Raw genomic sequence first — 23551 nt, 5'->3', positions numbered from 1 at the left:
AAGCCATGCCCCCATTTCATTCAAGCCATCCATTTCCTCTGAGGCTCAGATAACCACAGCCCAGTTCTTTGACTTCCTCCGTGTCACTGGAGGCAACTTAGCTTTCTTCTCCTTGCCCTCTCTAGCTTTCCATCCGAAGGTACACAAACGGTGCTGAGCCCCATGGTGACCTGCGGCCCCACCGGGCTGCTCTTATGCCGCCCTGTCATCCTCACCGTCCCCCACTGTGCAGAAGTCAGTTCCCCAGACTGGATGCTGCAACTGAAAACCCAGTCCCACCAAGGAAACTGGGAGGTAAGACATTATAATGATTTGGGAATGGAATCAGCTGTTTCGTTGGTGAAGGCGCCGCATGCAATCTGTGGGTCAGGCCAGTTACTTTAAAACGTGTGGTTATTTATCAGTTATAAAGCATTTTAAGGTAAGGAGATAGATACGTTTCTGGGTTGTTTGTTTTTCTCATCCACCCCCTCCCCCAACAACTGTATGACATCTCCTATGAATCAATCTCTGCTGATAAGAACCCCGTTGCTCAAAATGATGAACTTCCCCTTCAAAAATTATATGATAGAGAAACCCCTTTTAAACACGTATTGATACAATCATGAGACCTAGGGAGTTTACAACGCAGAAGTGAAAAGTCTGGGATAGCATCATTTTTAAAGCCGAGAAAAAGCTAATATATGCCAGTGCAGCACCAGATTTATGCAAGGCAGGTGAGACCTTGCAGGTATTGCATTGTTGCCCTCCTGGAAGTATTATAAATTACGGTTGTGTGTATGTGGTGGCATTTCTGCTGAAAAGCTGCAGCCTGGAATGTCGTACCAGCCACAGAATTCAACTGGCCTAGAATCACAGCTTTCACACAAAAAATAAGAATAAACGTTAACCCTTATGGTTGTGCAGATATACTTGAAAATGTGGGGAAAGGGCCTGATGAACTCACATGAGCAATAGATTTCCAGTCGTCAAGAGAGCACAACTTCAGTGCCCTATGTAACTCTTCGTCTCCTTGCCATGCGTGACAATGGCAGAATAAATTGGGCAAAATAATTTCAGAAAATGTTAAATAATGTTAAAAGTTGCAGAACAGATTGTGCAAAAAAACCAAAAGAACGAAGAGCAATAAACAATATTGCTTAATGGCATAGTTTATGCAAGGTGCAGGATTCAGTTTTCTTGAATTTCAGAATTTAGGTGACCATACTGCAGTTTTTCTTCTTGTTAAACAGAGCACCCTCAACCCTGATGCTAGTAAACAGAGAGACAAATCTATTGAATAATATTGTTAGCTTGGTTCATGTGCACCAGCAGCAAGAAAGCCACTGTCTTCTGACCCAAAACAGTGTTGACTGACCAATGGGACTTATTTCTATTTTATGTAAATGATTTGGGAACCTTTACTATTTAACATTTTGGCAACTTGTATTTCTGGAATTTTTGTTGTTGTTGTTTAACTTACTCTTAGATAGTTTTTGTTCTTCTGAGTTACGTTGCAATGGGCACTGAATACAAACAATAAAAATCTGACCTGCTAACTGACTGGCCCCAGCCATTGGAAGTAGGCACCAGGAAGAAACTGACTTCTGTTTTTTGCTCTTCCCACCCCTTTCTTCTCCTTTAGGAAGTTGTAACTCTGGATGAAGAGACTTTAAACACTCCCTGCTACTGCCAGTTGGAACCTAAGTGCTGCCATGTTCTGCTAGACCAGCTTGGGACATACGTCCTCGTGGGGGAGTCCTACTCTCGGTCGGCCATCAAGAGACTCCAGCTCGCCATCTTTGCCCCCACCCTTTGTACTTCGCTGGAATACAATGTCAAAGTATACTGCCTGGAAGACACACCAGATGCCCTGAAGGTAACATTGCTCAGTTTGCCCCTCTTGGATTTCTTTGCACTTGACTTGCACTCCTCCTCCTTTCTGGCTACTTAAATTTTTTAAAAAATAGGAATAATTTATTGGCCAAGTACATTTTCCAACATACTTGGAATTTTGCTTCGGCTACATTGCAGTGTAAACATACCTTATATAAACACTGTTCCACTCACAATACAATGACACAGCAAAGAAACCCCACCCATAACTGGCCTCCCTTTCCGCTACACAACTACGAATTTAACAATTTAATGGCACAGGGGGAAAAAACTGTTCCTGTGCCTAGCCATTTTTGTGTATAAAGTCCTGTAGTGACGTCCAGATGGAAGTAAGTCAAACAGATGATGACCGGGATGCAAAGGATCTGCGACAATTCCCTCTGCTCTCTTCCTAACTTGGGTAACATAGAGTGTCTCTATTGAAGGCAAGCTAGCACCAATTACCCTTTCTGCAATAATTAAACCATTCATCAGGCAGATAAGTTTTTTCTGATGGGAAAACTTTCTATTCTGAACAGTCTCCTTGATCCCAGTAGCTAACTTAAAAATTTGGCGGGATTCTTGTAGGGTTGAAATGGAATATGTCCATTTCAGTTCTCTCAGGTTTCTCATTTCAGTTTTATTTATTTATATTGTAGACCAGGTTTCCATACCTCTTTGAGAGCAGTATTTTTCACTGAGGGCTGTTAAGGCATCCATCCATTAAGTGAGATACATATATGTCTGAACCACCCTTGTTTCTTGAAATTCCCTGGAATGATTGATGGTAGTAGCCGTAGCTACTTTTCAAGCAGAAGGTCCCAGGTGTCTCCAGGCAGAGCTTTCAGAGATCACTCTCTGAAACCCTAGAGCAGGGGTCAGCAAACTTTTTCAGCAGGGGGCCGGTCCACTGTCCCTCAGACCTTGGGGGGGGCGGACTATATTTTGAAAAAAAATATGAACGAATTCCTATGCCCCACAAATAACCCAGAGATGCATTTTAAATAAAAGCACACATTCTACTCATGTAAAAACACCAGGCAGGCCCCACAAATAACCTTAAATAAAAGGACACATTCTACTCATGTAAAAAATGCTGATTCCCGGACTGTCCGCGGGCCACATTTAGAAGGCGATTGGGTTGCATCCAGCCCCCGGGCCTTAGTTTGGGGACCCCTGGCCTAGAGATTTTCTGCTAGTCAGGGCATACAGTACTGAGCTAGATTTAATCAGTGGTTTGATTAGCATATGGCAGTTTCCTAATTTATATTTTACCCCTAGATTTGTTCTGAACATCCTACGGCACCTTTAAAAACAGCTGTCGTAGGCATTAGTCTTTTCATGCATCTAACAACAGTCAGTTCTGAAACTTAAGTTCACAATAAAAGTGTGCCCATCTTTAATTCTCTGTTGGAATTCTTTGCTGTCTTTGCTGCAGCAGATTAAAGCCTTATTCATTTGATTTCTCTGCGCTGACTATACACTTGTGGACATGCAACTGAACATGTGAACTGTCTCCACTAAGAAGCGTTGCGTTTGAGGTGGTGTGAAGATTATTTCCTTTGGTACCCTAGTATCATCCTTGCATTCAAGTCATCACTAGGGCATTAAGGAACCAGACCTAACATGACTTACCTTTTTTGGAATCTGCACCTCTTAAGTGTCTAGGAATAAATCTTCAGCTAACAGAAATGTCAGCCTCTTTGTTTTCCTGCTCTGGGACTATGCCTGGGGCCATACCTCAGAGACGGTAGGAAAAAACTCTGTGCGCAGAAGTTGCATGTTCAGCACTACTTGTCCGACTCCCCCATTTGTTGTTACTTTGGACTGCTGCTGCCCAAAATGGCCATGCTGGCAGTCAAAGGAGTGTGCGATGCAGCTTGGAAAAGAGTTGCTCTGGGGAGCAAAACTGCCTGATGCAATGCCATGAAAAGTGACCTGCAGTTTGGTTTCAGTAATAGGTTCCTTTAACCCATTCCTCAGAGACCAGCCTCCTTGCTTTAAATGGAGGTCCCCGGAGGGAAAGAAAGGGTGTCTGAAGGAGACTGTTCTATGCCCTGTTTTGAAGATGTAACGCAAGGGCTCCCCCCACCCCCACCCCCTACAATTGCTGCTATGGCAAATTATCTCTCTGCAGTCTTAGACACTGAACACAGTGGGGCTTACTTCCAAGGAAGCCTTCATGCAATTGTGCTGTTAGCATGCTGTGCACATTCAGAGCCCTCCTCACCCACACAACCAGACAGGGGTGTGCAATGTGCTCACGCTCCCCGGTAAGATTGGCAGGCAGTACAAAGCCTGCAGATTGGGCTGTCCGGTGTAGGTACTAGGATCTGGGCCTTTGGTCATCAGGACAGCATCTCTGGGGACTCTCTGGATTCAGGCATGGCATTGCCTGGCTCTGACAGTGGGTCAGAAGTTGTACAGGCCCGAGAGGGTTACCCATTATTTTTCATATGCTAGGTTGTCTTGTAATCAAAGTTAAAATATGAGGGATTAAAGACCCACTGAAAAACTGCCTGCTTGCTCACAATCTGAAAAATATCTATTTTTCAGGTTATTTCCAAAGCCTATCAATAATAGTAGCGCTGCTTTGCATGACTAATGAAAGCCACCCATCATTCTTAATGAAGTATAAATCTCCATCTGCCCTCATCCTACAAGAGTGATTAGTTCCAGTGATCAAGCTGGTGTTTCCGATCTTGCTGCATTGTGTGTTTTTAACCTTGATGTCATGGCTGGTGTCTAGCTTCTCTTCATGCACTGAAATAGCCAGAAGAGGACTCTAGAAATCATCTTTTTGAGGTTTTGATTTAGGATACGACCAGTGAATCATAGGGAAGAAAACTCTGCGTTTCTGCTTCTCACATTGTCATGTTTATTGTCAGGGTGGTGCAGGACCTAGAGGGTTGTTGTTTTCCCCCAAGATGTCATTGTGAGGGCTGAAAGGATGTTGAGCTGGCTTGTCTGCTGAAATACTGGATTGCTGCAGAAAACTATACAGGGGGAAATGCTGGAATTCCAAAACGGAGATGAGTATATGACTTGAGTCAAAAGAATATGAGATTCCGTATGGGATTTTTTTTTTCTGGTTGATTGGCTTGAATTATAGCACCAATCAGTCACAACCTGTTATGACACTAGTCAAAGGAATAGCGGTACATTGGGTTGAATCAATGTTACATCTAATTCTGCATCCTTCCTACTGACAGCGTCTAGAGGGATGCAGAGGAGATGTTCACAAGGAAAGCACAAGGTGCTTCCAGGCACCCAAGCCCAGATGCTGGCAAAGTCCAGCTACCATGGGCAGAAAGATACATCTGGGGTTGTGCCACAAATGACTCGTAAACTGCGTTAGACCTATGAGTGTCAGGGAATCCAGTGCTTGAGCCACCAGCAAGCAGCCTGGAAACACAGAGAGCCTAGTAGCTTCCTTTCAGAATGAGTTGCCTGTGCTATTTAGTATTGCAACTTAAAGTGCCTGTGGGGTTTTTTTTCCTCCTCCATGACCAGCAGCCCTGGTGGCAGTGATGGTGGTAAAGGTAAATGTGACAAAGGAAGAGAGACAATGTCTGACCAGGAGCAATTCTGCTTCAGGAGCTGCTGTGCAAAATAGAGACTTATCAGTGCCCTGTCTGGCAGCATATGACAATCTGGGAGCATGGGAGGTGCTCGCCGGTTACATTGCCATCATTTGTCCTTGGGCCTCACAGTTGTCCTTCCTCTCCTCCCCTCCCCTCTTGTCTCACAGGAAGTACTTGAATTAGAAAGGACTCTTGGTGGCTACCTATTGGAAGAACCCAAGCCCCTGCTGTTTAAGGACAGTTATCACAACTTGCGCCTCTCCATCCATGATATCCCTCATTCACTTTGGAGGAGCAAACTCCTGGCCAAGTACCAGGTGAGTGGGTTTCCAGCATACCAAAAACAGAGGGAGTGCCTTGATGGGACTGCCAGCAAAACTGCTTTTCTTCATCACTGTTCTCTTCCAGAATATTCCATCCACCATCAAAACAAGAGTGCATGCACACACCTGCTCATTGAAAGGCCAGCCCCAGTTTTTATTTTCTGCAAATTTATCCTTGGTGAAATGGTACCACAAGATAATTATGTCACTGGCTTTTCGGGAAGATACATTTCATACACTTTTGCAAGACTTTGTGACTGCTGTGTCCTCTCCCACATCCTTACTTCATGATTTCCAGCAGAAGCTTCGGCGTTCTTTCATTTCTCCAGTCTCCTTTGGTACCCAACTCACGGAAGTGTGAGACCCAAATTATCCTATGAATGGAAGATCCTGTATGGGCCCATCCCTGGGTACACTGTGCTTAGGAGTCCTACAGAAGATCTGAATAGCACCCATAGACCACAGTGCCTTCCACACACACACACACAAATACATCTCAGCCCGACCTCTTTGCATAAACACACACACGTTTTCCAGAACAGGCCTGAACATCTTAAGAGCATAGGAAGAGTCCTGCTGTGCCGGACCAAAAGTCATGCTTCCATGAAACCCACAAGCAGGACTTCAAGGCAATAACTTAAGAACCATCAAGCCAAACAAATACAGCCCACCAGGAGCGCCATAATCCATTTTCTTCCCACCAGCCTGGAACTGGTTTGTTGATGCATCAGTGCTTTGTTGAGGAGCTGGCTGGTGGGCTGCGTTTGACTTGAAGGACCAAAAGGCGTGCAGACCTGTTCTGGTTGTGTAGACTTATTCCATTGCCACAGTGACCCACTGGCACATTTCCAGTGTGGTGGCATCCCAGTGTGCTGACATGTCATATTATTATTATTATTATTATTATTATTATTATTATTATTATTATTAATTTGCTGCAGGAAATCCCCTTCTATCACATCTGGAGTGGCAGCCAGCGGGCACTTCACTGCACCTTCACTCTGGAGAGACACAGCCCAGCTTCCACAGAACTTACCTGCAAGATTTGTGTTCGGCAAGTGGAAGGAGAAGGGCAGATATTTCAGCTGCACATTACCCTTGGAGAGGTGAGCCAAGGGGATCCAGGCTGCAGAAGCAAGCAGGCTGTGTGGTTGGTTGGTAGGAGACAAGTGGAGCAGAATAAAATTTAACAGGAATCCCAGTGGCCTCTCTGAGCTACTGGCTAGAATTAACTGGCAAAATCTTCCCTGACACACATTGTGAGCCATTGCTCACTCCTAGAACTTGCTGAAGAAGGCCACATTCCTTCTTGCCTGCTAGCACCTTTCTCTGACAGGGATATGACACTGTAGTCTGCAGGAATATGTAGAGCAGAACCTATTATCTCATACATTTAAGTTCCCTACCCAGGAAAATGTAACCTTCCTTCTACTTGTGAGGAAGCCATATGGCATAGGCTGCTTATTGAACATTCGTTTTGATTTGTTTGCAGGGAGGTTATACAGTTTTGCATCAAGCGGTCGTTATTCCATTTTCCAGTGCATTTTCCCATCACTTCCCTTACTACAGAAAGTTCAGTTGTGGGGAAGGGGGTCTTTTGCACAAGAGCACAAGGCTGCCGAAACCATTTTAATTGCACGGTGTGATTTTGCCACTGAATCCCAGCCACAAAGCCACTGAATCCCAGCCACAAAATAACAACAGTCTGCAAACAACATAATTCTTCTGTCCTGGTTACATGCTCTGACTCTCCAAGACCCGCTATTGTTCAAGCGTGCATGTTGATATTGGAAGGGTGGTTTTTCTCTGGGTTCAGTGAAGCAGGAGAATGTGATGCCACTATGCAAGTCAATGATACATATTTTAAAGGCATGATATTTACCCTTCTCTTTCCCATTGTTTCTGAGTTGCCTAATGCATTTCAGTGCGTCTTATCGGGTTGTCTCTTTCTCAGAGTGCCTCTTTCGACTTGCTTTTGACAGTAGGTTTGCAAAGAAATGCACAAATACTATCAAAGTTATGGGACTGAAATAAACAAAAAAGTGAATTGCATCGAAGTTTTTTAAACAAAAACAAAAACACAAACCCACAAAGGTGAGATTAGGGCAGGTATTACACGTGCAGCTCAAATTGCTTTTACAACTCTCTCCTGGTATTCTACTGGAAGTTGGTTGCTTTGTTCAGAAATCAGGAGAGAGGCATTTGTAATGTGAATACGAGCATTAAAGAATTTGAGCATTCCCACCAATGTAAGAATTATAGTTGTCTTACAACCGATCTAAAGCAAGAGCTACGTTAACCCTCGTGTGTGAAAACACTCAAGACCTGATTCAGAGAAAGAAAAATCACTTTTTGAGTGTGTTTTTTTAATAAGCCAACCTATTAATTTGTCATGTACTAGCTACTAACAAAACCCGCCATGTGACAGATTGGCCATGGTAAGCTTCTATCCATAGATCAGATATATCAGATGGAGTTTTATCACATGCTTATCGCCCAAATCCCCTGTATCAGGATCAGGGCCTTTTTAGTGGTGGCACTGCCCATCTGGAACAAATCTTAAAAGTATTTTTTATTTCAATTCACATTTTGCTGATTTTCCATGATAAGTTAATTACTACTGCTCAGTTTTAAAGGGGTGCAACATAGTCTTAATATGATTATCTGTATGTTGTATATTTGCAATTTTGTGACAACACATTGGGGAGGGGAATTGGGCCCTAGAAGGCAGCTTATAACTTATTTACTTAATTAGTAAAAAAAAAAATGCCTCTAAATCTGACATTTGCCAGTGAACCTACACCCTTTTTTGTTTTCCAGAACTCCAACTCCTTTGATGCCTTGCGTTCCTATCCTGGCAGCGCCCTGACGACTCAGCTGGGGCCATATGCCTTCAAGATCCCTCTGTCGATACGACAGAAAATCTGCAACAGCCTTGATGCCCCCAACTCCAGAGGAAACGACTGGCGGCTCCTTGCTCAGAAACTTTCCATGGACCGGTGAGTTTTGTTTCAGCACTTTGCCGTCAGCCACCCTTGCAGGAAACACAAGAGCCAAAGGAGCTGCCTATTTGCACTTGTTTAATTCTTTATTCCGATATCTGTGAGCTGCCTCTTGGATCAAAACCCTTGCTCAAGACAATGAATAGTGCAATACACTAGAAGAGAGGGCAAAAACCTCATAAAACAGCAAACATAAATAACATTAAACATTAACTACCAGCCAAACACTCCTTGTATCAAATATCTGTAAGAAAGGGAACATTTTTACTGCCCTACTAAAAATATAGAAGAATTTTCCAAGCCAAGGGCTTCTATACCATGTAGCCTAGGTAAGTTCCATACTGCTGCAACTTAGAGAATCCATTTTCTGTTAAAGCAGCGGCGTTCATTTGCTGAGTGACTTTCCTGTGGATACTTTGTCAGTTTCATTGGCCTTGGTTTAAAGATATCGGGGGCCCTTGGGGTAACCATCCCAGAAAAGGTCAAAGAAACTAGGTCAGCAAAAACCCTGGGCTCCTCTATGTCAGTAAAAAAATTTTCCCACCCTGCAGACCCCTGGTTTCCTCGTGTATATTCCAGGCTCCTCTAAAAGTTTGTCTTTCCTTTTTATTTTTAAAAAAGTGTTGTGCCTAATTTTAGAATCACAGAATCATAGAGTTAGAAGAGACCACGACCTGCAGTGCAGGAATTCCCCCCCCCCCAAACATGGGGCTTGAATCCACAACCCTGAGATGAAGAGTCTCATCCTCTACCAACTGAGCTATCCACTCAGAAAAAAAGTACATACCGTATTTTTCGCTCCATAAGACACACTTTTTTCCTCCTAAAAAGTAAGGGGAAATATCTGTGTGTCTTATGGAGCGAATGGTGGTCCCTGGAGCTGAATTGCCCAGGGGCCAAAAGAGGATCATGCTTTTTATTTTACAAAGAGAAAAGGGGATGTTGAAAGGACCCCGCTCAGCAGCTGATCAGCAAGAGATCGGGAGAGAGATAAGAGTCCCAGGCTCCCTTTCAGCCCCGCCCTCCATTGTTGAATGTGCTGCAGAGGGAGGTTGTTTCCCCAGCGACATGTGACTGGCTGATTAGATTATCTGTCTGGAAACTGTAGAAAAGGCTCCGGGAAAGAGATAAGGCTCCCTTTCCAGCCCCGCCCCCTTGCCCAGGCCTCCATTGTTGAATGCAGAGGGAGGCTGCTTGTTTCCCCAGCAACATGTGACTGGCTGATTAGATTATCTGTCTGGAAACTGTAGAAAATGTTCCCTTTCCTTTAGAAGCTGCAGAAATGTGAGTTTAACCCCATAAAAATGAGGCTTTTCCTTTTTGCTTTCCCCCCTTTGCAAAAGGAGCTTTGCTTTTCCCCCTTTGCAAAAAAGCTGCAAAACTTTTAGCTGATCCTCAAAAAACAGGGTTTTTCCCTTTACAAAAAAAGTTGCTAAACTTTTAGCTGATCCTCAAAAAAACAGGGCTTTTAGAGGAGGAAAACCAGGGAAAACATTTTCCTGGGTTTCCTCCTCTCAAAACGAGGTGCGCCCTATGGTCCGGTGCGCCCTATGGAGCGAAAATATCTCTCCTTCAGCAGTGATATCTCTCCTTCAGCAGTGATATCTCTCCTTCAGCAGTGTTCTGGCCAGTGTCCTTGGGTGAATGACAATCATACCGTGCTCTACTTTGCTCCAAACAACTTTTTAAAAGTGTGAGTTTACGTGTTATGCTTTAGACTGGGTAGGAGCTCCTTCACCAAAATCAAGCACTTCACCTCTGTTTTCCCCTCAAGTCCTGATCTGAGGTGTGTGTGTGTGTGTGTGTGTGTGTGTGTCCCGTCATATGCAGTAATCACTAAAGGCCTAGCCCTTAGTTCAGGGATGGGGACGTGTGGCTCTCTAGATGGTGATGGACTGCAGCTCTCATGGACCATACTGGCTGGGGCTGATGGGAATTCCAACATCCCTGCCTTATGTACTCTCATGGGATCTGTGATTTCATGTGTGGGAATACATCAACAAGTTTTATTATGAGCCCCATGATATATCACACAGATCTAATGGGAAAACGCTGACGCCAACCATCTCCCTCCCTCCCTTTCCCTCTCTCATTTGTTTTCTTTCCTGCACAGGTATCTGAATTTCTTTGCCACCAAAGCCAGCCCAACAGGAGTCATCCTGGACTTATGGGAAGCCCAGCACCAAGATGATGGGGATCTTAATACTCTGGCCAGTGCCTTGGAAGAGATGGGCAAGAGCGAGATGCTGGTTGTCATGGCAACAGAGGGGGACTGCTGATGCAGCTCTCGAGAAGACTTCTGGCAATGGCCGAGCGGAAGGATGGAGTGAGAGAGGGAGAGAAAATGGAGGGAGCAGCCCTTTTGGGAACTGATGGGGAAAGGGCTGCAAGGAAGAAGCAGAGCCGTAGCGTAACTCTGAAGAGATTGGAATGGGGTTCCTTCTCCCTTCTCGCACTCCTCCCTCCTCAAATCACAATCAGCCTTAGAGATCCATATTGCGCAGTTTACAAGCAATCCAAGTGTTAAAGACTCCTTTCCTCCTTCTCCTCAAAGCCTTTGAACCGGGGCACAAAAGCAATGTATCATTGCTCTCCATGACCGCAGCCTGTGGCAGTTGTGGTCTCCTCAGCTTCCGCTGCCTCGTGTGGCTTCTGAGGGCTGCTAAGAATCTGGGTTGGGGTTGTTGTTTTGTTTTGTTTTTCTTTTCCTGTCCTCTTCCCATTCCCTGCCTTCTTCTCCCCTTATTTCTTCTTTGCTGGCAATTTATGCTTTGAAGAGTCGAGTACAATCTAGAAAAGACTGCTCACTCCTGTCAAAAGCTTCAAACAGCTTTAAGACACATTTAAAAAATGGAAAAGGAAAAAAAAGGAAAACAGTTTCTTAGGAAACGCAAGTAATTTATTATCCAGATCTTTGGATGCATCCTTTTTAAAAATTCAATAAGAATCTTTCATTGTATGTGAGAGCAAGAGTATCATGACACTCAGAGAAAGGGAGAGGGAGAGAGAAAATGCAAGGATGTTTTAGTGAAAATTAAACAATGTCAATTTATGTGATAACCTACGAAGTTTGATCAGGTAGGATTGATGATTTGACCTGAGCCTCATATGTGTCTTAAAGGGAAAACTTTTTCTTCTCTTTCACATTTTGCTTGCATCTCTTTCTCTGACTATAGCAGAATGAATGGGAATAAGTCTGAAAATTCGCTCACAGGAGAACTAACCTGTTTCTGGAAAAGAAGCTGAGAGAAATTTCTTGGGGAGCTTTCTTGAAAGACCAATACAAACCCTTCACACTCTTTCCAGCCCACCTCAGAATCTGGTGAAGTGCCCAGATATGCTTGACCAAATATCCACTGGTATTTTCTCCTGGTCTTGTCTCAGTTGTGTTTGGAGCCAGTCTTGCTTTGCATAACCTACTTGTCCTTGCGTGGGCCATTCCAGGAAAACGAAGTCCAGTTAGTACAGGAACAAGTCTCAGGCCAGAATCAAGATAGCTCCATTGAGGAATGTGTAAAAGGATTTCTTGTGCTCAGAATGACCTTTGGCCAAGGGGGGTTGGGATGAGACAAGGACTCCCCACCCCACTCTTGCTATGCTATGCAGCCCAGGAAGCTGGAGTTCAAAAATCCTAACTGAGATGGTGAAGGCTTAGCAATCAAGGGTGTGTCCAGTCTGCCACAAATTTTGGGTGGGATTCAACCACATAATGACATACCCAGGTCATGAAATTATAGAACCAGAGAATTGTAGAGTTGGAAGGGATCCCAAGGGTCAACCCCCTGCAGTGCAGGAATCTCAACTAAAGCATTCATGATGGATATCCATCCAATCTCTGCTTAATAACCTCCAAGAAAGGAGAGTCCACCATCTTTTGAGGGAGTCCACTCCACTGTCAAACATCTCTTAGTGTGCACAGGCACTTCCTCAGGGAATGTCTCATATGCCCCAGACCATGCCGTTGTTCTCATATGCCCCAGACCATGCCGCAGACAACTTGTGCACTCTGAACCTCATGCTGAGACCTGTTCCTAATAGGAGGCACTTTATTTCCAGGTTTCTTTGTAGGAAAGATAGTATCTGTTTAAGGTAGTACTAACTTCCCTGCAGTGTCTGAATAGGCATCAAGCAGATGACACCTGCTAGGTGAGATGAATGCGTGCTACTGCTTCCACTCGTGGGTAAAGCTATCCGCAAGTGTCTGCATCCACATCCATTTCAAGCAGTCTGAATTTTTGAAAGCATGAGCAGAAGTCCCACTGTTTTTGAGTGATGGGACCAGGACAGGATCCAGGACTGAACAAAGATACCCTTAATGTGTAGTTCTTCGAGAGGAATAAGAAATGTTAATGGTGACGGTTCAAACTGGAGGAGCAAAAACTTCCCACCAGTGTTGTTTTGAGCTGTGTTTCGAGTGACATAAAAAAAAAAATCTGAGAAAAATGTTTCAGCTGCTACGCAGGAGTATCTCACAGACCTGGTTTGCATGCCGCATTCAGTCATAGTTGGTTGTGAACAAGCCTACCCTGCTGAAATTGTGGGCACTTGGTTCTACCGCTGCTGCTGCTGCTGCCACTGCACAGCCAAGAAACAAGCCACAGTCTGAATTTTGACATAGGAACCCAAGATCATGGTTTGCTTGCCCCCAAACAACCCACAACCAAGAACAAATCGTGGTTTCTGCTTGTGATTTGCTTGGAGGAAAACAAACCATGGTCCCAGGTTTGGATGATATGACAAGCCAGACAGTGGTTGGCTTGCTGGCAGTACAGCCAGAGCAGAAGAAGAGCAAAGTGCCAGCAATTTCAGCAGCATGAGCACACTTTGGCTCATTTACATTAAACCATAGTTTATTTTAACTGTGGTTTAATGTGACATGCACACCAGGCCACTCCAGTTTTAATTTCTTCACACTTTTCTGTCTTTTTTGTTCCTAGACCTCATGATCGAAGGAGGGAACATTTGCTTGAAGATTAGAAGCCACAGTGTTGTATTATCATGTTGGAATAATGTTTGTGGTTAGCCCACCCATGTGTGTGTGTGTGTGTGTGTGTGTGTGTGTGTGTGAGAGAGAGAGAGAGAGAGAGAGAGAGAGAGAGAGAGAGAGAGAGAGAGAGAGAGAGAGATGGAGGAGGAGAGATTTGGAATCTCTGAGCTTGTTATAGGTGACTCTCATTCCAGACAGTTTAGCTACAGAATTCCACAAGGACTCAAAGCTGATAATGGGTGGCGTTGTGATAATTTTTGTTTCTTTCGGTAATGCTTTGTAGTGCCTTACCTTTTTCTCTATATTGCAGGCGTTCTGTTAGAAGAGAAGTAAATTACACAACAAAAACGTTAAATGAGTATTCGTGAACAATGCAAGTGGCTCCCTTGTATGTGATGGCTTACTGAAAAGAGGAAAGGATATTGTTTGAATAGCCCCAGATTGTTATTAATAAATTTAGCCACCAGGTGTAATGGAAAAAAAAACCCTTGTTAAATGTATGGCAACAAGATCTTAGGTGGAAATGCAGCAGAAGTTCATTTCCTCTTCTCAGGAAATATTTTCAGTGGTGGAAGAAGCCTCCGCGCTGCCCGGGGCAGTGGTACAGAGGCACCCCCCTGGGGGCGGGGTGTCATGGCATGTGACACCACAATGCGTCGGATGCACTGTGCATGCCTGGAATTTCCGGGCATGCGTAGTGGATCCGGCCGGCGCTGCTGTGAGCCAGCAAGTGAGCGGCGGGTCGGGCATCCGGCTGGTGCTGGTGCAAAGCGGCGAACGAGCGGCAGGTCGTGAGGTTGCCCCGTCCGTAAAGAAGCATGTACAGGGTGGCGGGGGAGGGGCCGGGGAGTGTCACCCCCCTCTCCTGGAACACGGGGCAGAGCGCCCCCTATGCCCCGCCCTTCCTATGCCACTGAATATTTTTAAAGATTTGCAGCTGCTGCGCACACAGTGCCCAGTTCAGGTACTTCTTCATACCTTCCTTTCAATGAGGTTTCTAGCCCTTATTATCACAGGAGAAAGCAGCTGGCAGCGTTTGCTAGATGTCTGCAGTGTACTCGGATATGAATTACAACTAATAGGGAGCAGATTTTTGAGTTGGCAGTAGGAATGTAGGTCTGAGTTTTGCCATTGCTGCCTACTCTATTTTGCCAGATCTTTCCATCATGAGAAAATTAGATTTGGTACAGAACCTAGATTAAGGGATACAAAGCTTGCAGTATAAGAGTAGTTCCAGCAGTAAAATTCTAATGCAAATGCACCCGTATTACCTTACTTTCGTATATATTTATATGTGTATATATTTCTATTTGCATTGGCCTTTGGTTATCCGTTATTTCTTCAGGTTGTTGCAAGCACTGTGTAGTTGCAGGGTATTTTTCTTATAGTCACTACCTCTTAAAAAGATTGTCTTCTTCCATAAAGCATAGCATGGCACCAAGAGCAGTACCGCCTCATCATGCTGATCCTTTCATTCTTGACTCTTCTCCCTTCCCACGAGGACACGTTCATAGGCAATAACTTTAAAGGCATATGGCATGACATAGCAAGTCTTGCACCAGAAGACCCTCGCAATTACCTCATTCTCCTTAAACGATAGCATGCTCTTGGGGAAAGACAGGTGCTGAAGACAAACACAAAACTGAATGGCACACCTACTCAGGGAACGGGAACGTGATTGGAACGTTATGTCTTTATGTGGCAGCTTGATAACCAGTAGTTCAAGGAAAGGGAAGCTGTGACCTTCCAGATGTGGCTGGACTCTCATGGTCCCTGACCCTTGCCTATCCTGGCACAGAGATCCAAACAACATCTGGAGGCCGCAGCTTCCCCATCCCTATAGTCGTTTCTCAGGATGCAATTTTTTATCTACGTGCCCAAGGAAGGCACCGAAAGCTACTTGCTGCCTTGTGTTCCTGCAATGACAGTAAACATTTCATACGGGAACCCAGAGACTGCAAATAGTTTGCAGGCAATGCCTGCTTAACCAGAATATATAGCCCCATTGTTTAGAGGTCACTTCCAGTGAGAAAACAAATAGAATGCTAAACATGGACTCTTAATTCAAAAAGACATTTTTGTTGCTTGGAACCTGGACGTCTACACAGAAGGCAAATCCATGGAGGGGGGGGAGGTTATGTGTATGTGTGTGTGTGTGTTTTGTTAAGCGCTGCAAACACAGGGCCTGTTTTCAAGGTGTGAAGTTCTCTTCCTCAGGCAAAAAGTCATTTTCGCTAGCTTTGCAGCCCTGTTCTCTAACCTTTTGGGATGTTTTGTGAATCTGTGTCATTTGTAGGGTTCAGGTGCACGGAACCTCCTAGTCCGAACTATACGCTTCTTCAAATTCATTTACACCAAAGCAACGTTCCTGTTGCAGCTCAGGTCTCTCAAAGAGTATGGTGCAATCTCTACAAGATAGAACATGTCAGTATTTGGGGTTTTTTGATGGCGCTTCTAATGACCATGGATTTGGAGACCTTGGGTATCTTTATCTGTACCTGACAAACATTTTTAAAGAAAAAGACCTGCTTGATGCAGGGTCCGTAACTCTCTAGTCTGTATAGTTTATATACGCATTGGCAGGGCATACCCGGTACTTTCTTCTTTCTCACATCGTAGTTGTCAGGGATCTCATATGCAATATACAAATCTGGGAAAATATCCAGATTTTTGGAACCAAATGATGAACTTTCTGAGAATTGCAGCTGGGATATTTTTGTTTTTGTTTTTTTTAAGAGTGAAGTTGTTAGTGTTTGTTTCCTGTGTGGCAGTAAAAGAAAAGAAAATCAATCCTCAATCAAAAATAGATACTGTAATCATTTAACCACAAGGTATTTGGGGAGGGCTGCAGGCATTGCTTTCCTTCAACATGGCATCAGATGAGAGCACGATAGGGTTTTTTTTAACATTTTCAGCTAGCTGGAATATTACATATTATATGACTGAACTGCTTGCTGATAAATTGAATAGAAGAAATTCCAGTTTGAATCTCAAATCTACACATTCCACTTACAAAGGTGAGGCCATAAGGGAGATTGTATTAGGAGTTTGTGAGAAATTTAAAAAGAAGGCTCCAGTCTTTAAACCTGATCTCTTGGTGTATGTCAGGGTGATTTGTTTTAGAATTACATTTAGTCAATTAAGTTAAAGGTTCAGGCTGGAAACACAGTTAGACACTTAGGCTTTGAAATGTTTAGCTAAGTAAGTGGACGTTACTACTTTCTGTAGAAATAGGCTGATAGGTTTTTAAATTACCTGCCTTTAGATTCCAGGAGCAGAGCGTGTTAAAACTGTGTGCATCTCTCTCTGTGCATCTCCGCCCCCCACCCGAGATTGCTTCTCATGTTCTATTGTTGTCCCTGTTTTGCTTTGGTCATGTGGCCACATGGAATCTGTGAAGGTTTCCGCCCATTCACAATTTTCTCAGTCGCATGAATATATCCCTGCAGTAATCCAGAGACCAGTTCATACAAGCAGGCCACTTCCTCTATATGTCTGAATGTACCTTAAGACCTCTAACGCAAATCTGGGGTGCATGTGCTTAGCTCCTGCTTACTGTGTATCTTCTGCAAGCCGATGTGATTGTGTGACTGTGGGATGGGTGGGTGGAGAAGTTGAAGATATATGAAACTCAGTTGTACACATAGTGCTGTAAATTCATATCGGCACTGACAGCCTAAGATATTTTGGCACCTGAGACGAACCACAAAAGGCACCCCCCTCCCTGCATGGGAAGAAGGGGTGGATGAAGATCTACATCAGGAACAGAGGGGAGGAATAGAGATCTACATCATGATCTGCTGCACCTGTGGGTCTTACCGCCTGAGGCGGTCACCTCACCTTGTCTCATGTGTGGGCCTGCCATATAAATTGAGGGAGCTGGTGGGGAGAGAGTGATCTGTTAAGAGGCCAACCTGCCTTAGTCTATACTCACTGCGTTTGTGTGAATTGGATACTGGATGTGCAGATATGTGCATTCATGTGTGTAAGAGAGAGAGGGGATTCAGAAGTAGAAGTCTGGTGTGGGTGGGTGGGAGAGAGATCAGTAATATATAACAGATTTGGGGTGCATGGGTGTGAAATAGGGAGCAGTGTCAGAAAATGTACAGAGTTCACCCTCTTTCTCTTTGCTTCTTGTTCAGAAGAGCGTTTGCCTAGAAAGCACCCTCTGCTCACACAAAGGAGGGATGTGCCGGTCTTTCTCCCTCCCCCATTGTCTCTTAAGGTGCTCTCTGTGGTCACACTGAGCTTTGTGACTTGGGCAGCCTATGCCATCGTTTGGGTGAAAGCAAACCACGGTTTCCTTTCTCCCCTTAAGAGTGTCCTTCATTCTCTTGCTCTCCATTCTGTTTTCATATTTATATGTCCAGGTGGGGGTTGTTTTGGTGGGGGGAGGGGTCCGGAAGCATCCTCAAAACACGTGTCTGTTTATTCTGTAAACTATGAACTGTAAATAAGGTTTAGCATTCCTATTGTAACAAATTAATTTTTATGCAATAAATTATATTTCCTAGTCTAATAAAAAGTTTAAAATTAAAACCAACCGTGTGTGACTCGTTAGTTTAGCTCCCAGTGGACAGAAAGCTCTCTGATAAATTAACATGTGTTATTAAGGTAAGATGGGGAATATGCAGGAGAAATGATTTTGAGGAGATATGGAAGGTGTCTGTAGTATTTGTTCTGCTAAAATGGAAAGGGGTCAAAACCATCGCAAGAGGTGTTGATATTTTGGGAGGTTGGATAGTTACAATGGAATGGTCTTGGGGGTGGGGTGCACATTTGTATTCATATTTATTTATTTTTAATACTTTGTCATAATAAAAGAAGAAAGAAAGCTCCCTGCTACACAGGTAAGATTTGGGACTTGGGTGGCACTTTTAGTGGTGACAGGTTGGCTGAGGGATCCAGGCCAGGAGCCATATGTTTAGGTAGAGGGCAATATTAGCACCTAAACAGCCCTCAATCGTCATCTATCATATTGTTGGTGTTCAATATAATTATCAGCTAAGCCATTGTTACCCAGTAGCCAACCTTCTCACAGGTAGTTTCAAATGAAGTCACCTCTGGATTGCAGTGGTACTTCCTGAAGGCTGCAGTTTTTTAATAGTATTATTAGAACTGTTCTGAGTACTTTTCAATTTTGATTTTCCGGGAGGTAGAAAGAGACAAACTATGAATTCTGATAGTGTGCAAGTCCTCTCCCTCTCCTGAAATCAGCTAGACTTTGCAAATAGGGAACTTTCTAATAAACTCTGTTTGTACACATTGTTTTTCAGCACTGGTGAAATTGTTTGCTAAAAAAAAAAAAACCAAGCAATTTCAGCTTAAAGGTAAAGGTAAAGGTACCCCTGACGGTTAGGTCCAGTCGCGGACAACTCTGGGGTTGTGGCGCTCATCTTGCTCTATAGGCCAAGGGAGCTGGCGTTTGTCCGCAGACAGCTTCCAGGTCATGTGGCCATCATGACTAAGCTGCTTCTGGTGAACCAGAGCAGCACACGGAAACACCGTTTATCTTCCTGCCAGAGCAGTACCTGTTTATCTACTTGCACTTTGATGTGCTTTCGAACTGCTAGGTGGGCAGGAGCTGGGACCGAACAACGGGAGCTCACCCTGCCATGGGGATTTGAACTGCTGACTTTCTGATCGGCAAGCCCTAGGCTCAGTGGTTTAGACTACAGCACCACCTGCATCCTTAATTTCAGCTTAGCTCTAAATAAATAAAACGCTTAATTATTGAAATCCAACTAACTTTCCTTCTTTTCTCTCCTTTGGCATTCTCTGTTTGCTTACTTATGCTTCAATCAAGGCAATTTAAAATTTCCTTTTCTGTTTTCTCATAAGTATTGTTGGACACGAATACTGTACTATATCATCATCATCTCCGATGGTGTTTCCCTTCTAATTCATAGAACAGGGAGGATCCAATTGAAACACTTTGCAGTTTGCCATTATGCAAGTGGTCCATAAGGTGGCAGCATTGCTCTTCCGCCACTGATCAATTGCAGTGAGTTTATTATGCTGGGATAGGGTTCTGCTTGATCAGAAGTCACAGCCATAGATCTATTAAACATTTATTATATTACCCAGCTGCTTAATACCTTAGCTAACATTAGGTGTGATCTGACATTTCTTAACAGGCTGAGAAGCATGTTTGTTTCCTTAATGTATCAGAGTTGGCCACAACTATTGCAATATTAAGTGCAATGATCTTGTGTTAAAAGGTATCACAGCAAGCTCTTGGGGAAAGCTCAAATTAGCTCCCTGGGAATGGTGGTTCAAAAAGGTTATTGTCTTCTTGAGCAACCCTGTTTTGTTTTACAGAACAATGTAAGCCTCTTTTTTCCCACTGCACCGGCAGCTATGGGGCAGCTGGTTCACAACCTCTGAGCCACAAGTTGCTATAGGCACTTCTTTTAACAACTAGCACTGAGGGCAGGATCCTGGGGAATATCTGAACCATTACCCAGCACCTGCCTTGCCATTCAGTAGAGTGGGGCAGCTGCCTCAGGCGGCAGATACTGGGGAGGCAGAGAGCAACATCAAGCTGCAGCGTACCAAGTCCATCAGTATACCATTGGTCCATCCAGACTGGTACTGTCTATACTGACTAGCCACAGCTTAGGAGACTCCTCCAGTCCTTTTTGGAGATGCCAGAGATTGAACCCGAGGCCTTCTGCATGTAGGCGACTACAAAATTGCTGAGGCCCAGACCCTGAGCTTATGGGGGGGGGCTGGACCATGAACAATAAATTGCCAAATAAATTTTGGTATCTCAACAGACCACAGTGTATCTAAAAATGTCAGTGGCTGAATCTTCAGCAATACCCAAATGTCCCTTAAGCACCAATACTCAATGATACGATTCAAACATGGCAAAGTGTGACAGATACTTTGAGCACAGATTATCGAACCTCTGTATGGGCTTTTCAGCTTTACAATGTGTGTGATCTGCTGAGAGGGAAACCAGGAAGTTTTTTTCTTCTTCAAAGTAGCCCAAAATGAATTAAAATCAGTTGTAAGACTGAAAAGACTCTGACACTTTGTGAACAGTGGCCATAGCTGGCTAAGGAAAAGAATGTGAGGGAAACCAAAGCAAATTATCAGTGGGAAAATACATATTACAAGTGTATGAAAGCCTGCAAAAGCTGTTACAGGCCACCAGACAAATCTGTATTACTGATTGAATACATCCAGCTTTTGGCTTTCCAAGCAGTTTTTAATGGGTAATATTTACTTGATGGACCAGAACAGCTTGGGCTAAATGCAGGTTTTCCCCGCTACCCACCCTAATTGTATTGTTTACCCTGGCAGGCTGTCACAGTTTCTTGTGCTAATCTGATCTGAGGCGCTTTTTCAACAGTGCCTTTTCTGACATGATCGACCACAGCAGCTTGGAAATATCAAGCTTGTCCTTTCTGAGCTGATGGCTTACAGGCCAAGACAGGCTGAGCAATCTCTTCCTCGGGTGCTCTCGTGGCTTGGGTTGGCCATGCTGTTGAAAGCCACTGTGCTCTTATGGATTTCTTCTAATTTTACACATGTCTCCATTTGGTAACCTGCTTTAGGGGCATGCAGAAGTTTCTCTTTTGTCTGTTTGATGGAAAACAAAAAGCATTTGCAGCCTTGCTGAGTTATTTTTGTTAGCTCCGGAGGCCAATCATTCTGATATCTCTTCAACAAAGAAGGAGGCGTCTAAGGGCAAGTTATACCCTTTCTACACAGGTATTGATCAGCTATGCATTTGTGTACAGTGCAGAGGATGTTGGTATTTGTGGTTCGCAGATGCCTTCAGTGTTAGAATCTACCAACACACACACACACTTTTTTAAATTAAGATTTTATTAAAGCTATTTCAAAATGCAGCAAGTTAAAAGAAACTAATATTAAATAAAAACAAAACACAGAAAGAGAAAATGCAGAGTCCTCTCTCAAAGGTAACTCTTGTCTCACACAGAAAGTGGTGGACCTTCGCATCTCTCACCTGGGAGCTTTCCTTTTTTCTCCCAGTCTCTCACCCTTGTGTCCTCCAGGTAGGAAAAAGAAGATAGAAAGCTACCTTTCCATCTAATCAGTACTCGCTACACCAAGTGGCAGCAGCTGTCAGGGCTAGGGAATGAACATGGAACCTTTGGCACACAAAGAAGATGCTCCACCACTGAGCTATGGCCCTCACTCCTTGCTTTGGGCTACAACTCCTGTAGAATGACCGGACATGATGGGAGTTGTAGTCCACAACATCTGGAGGGGCACCATATTGGCTAACCAGCATGTAAGTTCCAGATGTTAGAAGGGCACTGAAACATTACCTAATTGTCAATGAAAAACAATAATAACCATGACACAGATATATCTGAACCTATTTAGATATGTTTGGCATCTGGGAATTCCAAAAGAACAATGCATTTATATACAGTATATACAGAGCATTTATATACAGTATATTGGTTTCCAAACTGTGCTGTTTTGTATGTATAATCATCTCATACAAAAATATGCTGTCATCGCAATCAAACTTTGTGTGTGCCTTTATCGACCTTAAGTCTACTTTCATATCTGAAACTTAAAACGGGAAATTTTCCCCATCATTGCATCTCCATGCCATGAAATTTCACTCATTTTCAGTCCTATCTCATGGAAGATTAGGGGGCACCCAAGCCCATTTAAACCAGTAGGTTTAAACATATGTCAGGTTTGTACCCTTAATTTCTGTCTGTCAAGAATCTAGAGTCAGTCTCGTTACATCAGAACAACTTATTTCCAAGTGAAGTGCCTAGGAGTGTGCGAGTCACAATCTTCCTCTTACTGGCTGTGGCCAACACCATCAACACCCAACGATTTGAACAAAACCTTTTTTTGTACCATTAGAGAGCCTCATCAACCCACAGCTGGGCAACCCATCTAGAACAAATATTAATACCTCCTGACAGCACTGATTAAGATCATTTGACCGGAAAAGGGGAAATTATGCTAAAGAGGAAGAGAAACAGCTATTTATTTATTTTTAAGTGTGGACTGAGGCCTAATTCTCACAGAGCAAACATGTTTGGGTTGTACAATATCAGACTGCAGGCACAGCATTTTAAAAAACCCTCTCTAGACAGAAAATTGGATTTCAGGAAGGAAGGTTCTCTTTCCCTTGAGATGCTAATTTTCTATGTGCAGTGATTAAAAAAAATCAATCTGAAGTGATAATGGCCTAGATGTAGTTTTACCACCTCCAAGGAGTCTAGACTGGAGAAATAGGTTTAAAACAAAACAAAACAAAACAAAAATTTCTTCTTAACATCTATAACCCCATTTTGGCTCAGTGTAAGAGTATGTGTGCCTGGCGTGCCTTGGTCCATGGGGTCACAAAGAGTCGGACATGACTGAACGACTGAACAACAACAACAAGAAGAAGAGTATGTGTAAAGAATTACCCTACATAGCAGGTTGTCTAGAAATTATTAAGATCCTTACCACATTAAAGAGGAAGGAGTTTGGGAAGGCCAGACATGAATTACCCGTACTGGAAGAGTCCATTGATTGCTGTAAATGGCGACACTAAGGCTATCTACACATTAGTGGCCCAAAGCGCAGGGAGTTTATTTTCCCCTGCTGCATTTCAAGTCACATTTTGTCTTCCTGAACTGAGTGTTAGGTACAGCGAGGGCAAAAAGTGGGGAAGGGGCTTTGGAAATGAATCAGGGGTGCCAACTTGAATAAAATATTCGGGGAGGGGTAGGTATGATCACATGACACTGTGTGTGTGTGTGTGTGTGTGTGTCCGCGCGCGCACTCTATTTGAATGGCAATGTCATG

General features: G+C 43.8%; 1 protein-coding gene across 2 annotated transcripts in view; it reads left to right on the top strand.

Moving 5' to 3' along the window:
* The window catches only part of UNC5B (unc-5 netrin receptor B), a 167886-nt gene extending 156247 nt beyond the window's left edge, over positions 1-11639 (top strand). For both annotated transcript variants that reach the window (XM_033149081.1, XM_033149080.1), the window contains 6 exons: positions 126-294; positions 1625-1858; positions 5606-5755; positions 6703-6867; positions 8582-8760; positions 10877-11639. In XM_033149081.1, coding sequence (XP_033004972.1) covers positions 126-294; positions 1625-1858; positions 5606-5755; positions 6703-6867; positions 8582-8760; positions 10877-11042 — 1063 coding nt within the window. In that variant the 3' untranslated portion in view covers positions 11043-11639. The remainder of the gene's footprint in view (positions 1-125; positions 295-1624; positions 1859-5605; positions 5756-6702; positions 6868-8581; positions 8761-10876) is intronic.
* The last annotated feature ends 11912 nt before the right edge of the window (positions 11640-23551 follow it).

The sequence above is a fragment of the Lacerta agilis genome, chromosome 5 (genome assembly GCF_009819535.1).
Source record: "Lacerta agilis isolate rLacAgi1 chromosome 5, rLacAgi1.pri, whole genome shotgun sequence".
Classification (NCBI taxonomy): Eukaryota; Metazoa; Chordata; class Lepidosauria; order Squamata; family Lacertidae; genus Lacerta; species Lacerta agilis.
This window is presented reverse-complemented; position numbering and strand designations above follow the sequence as displayed.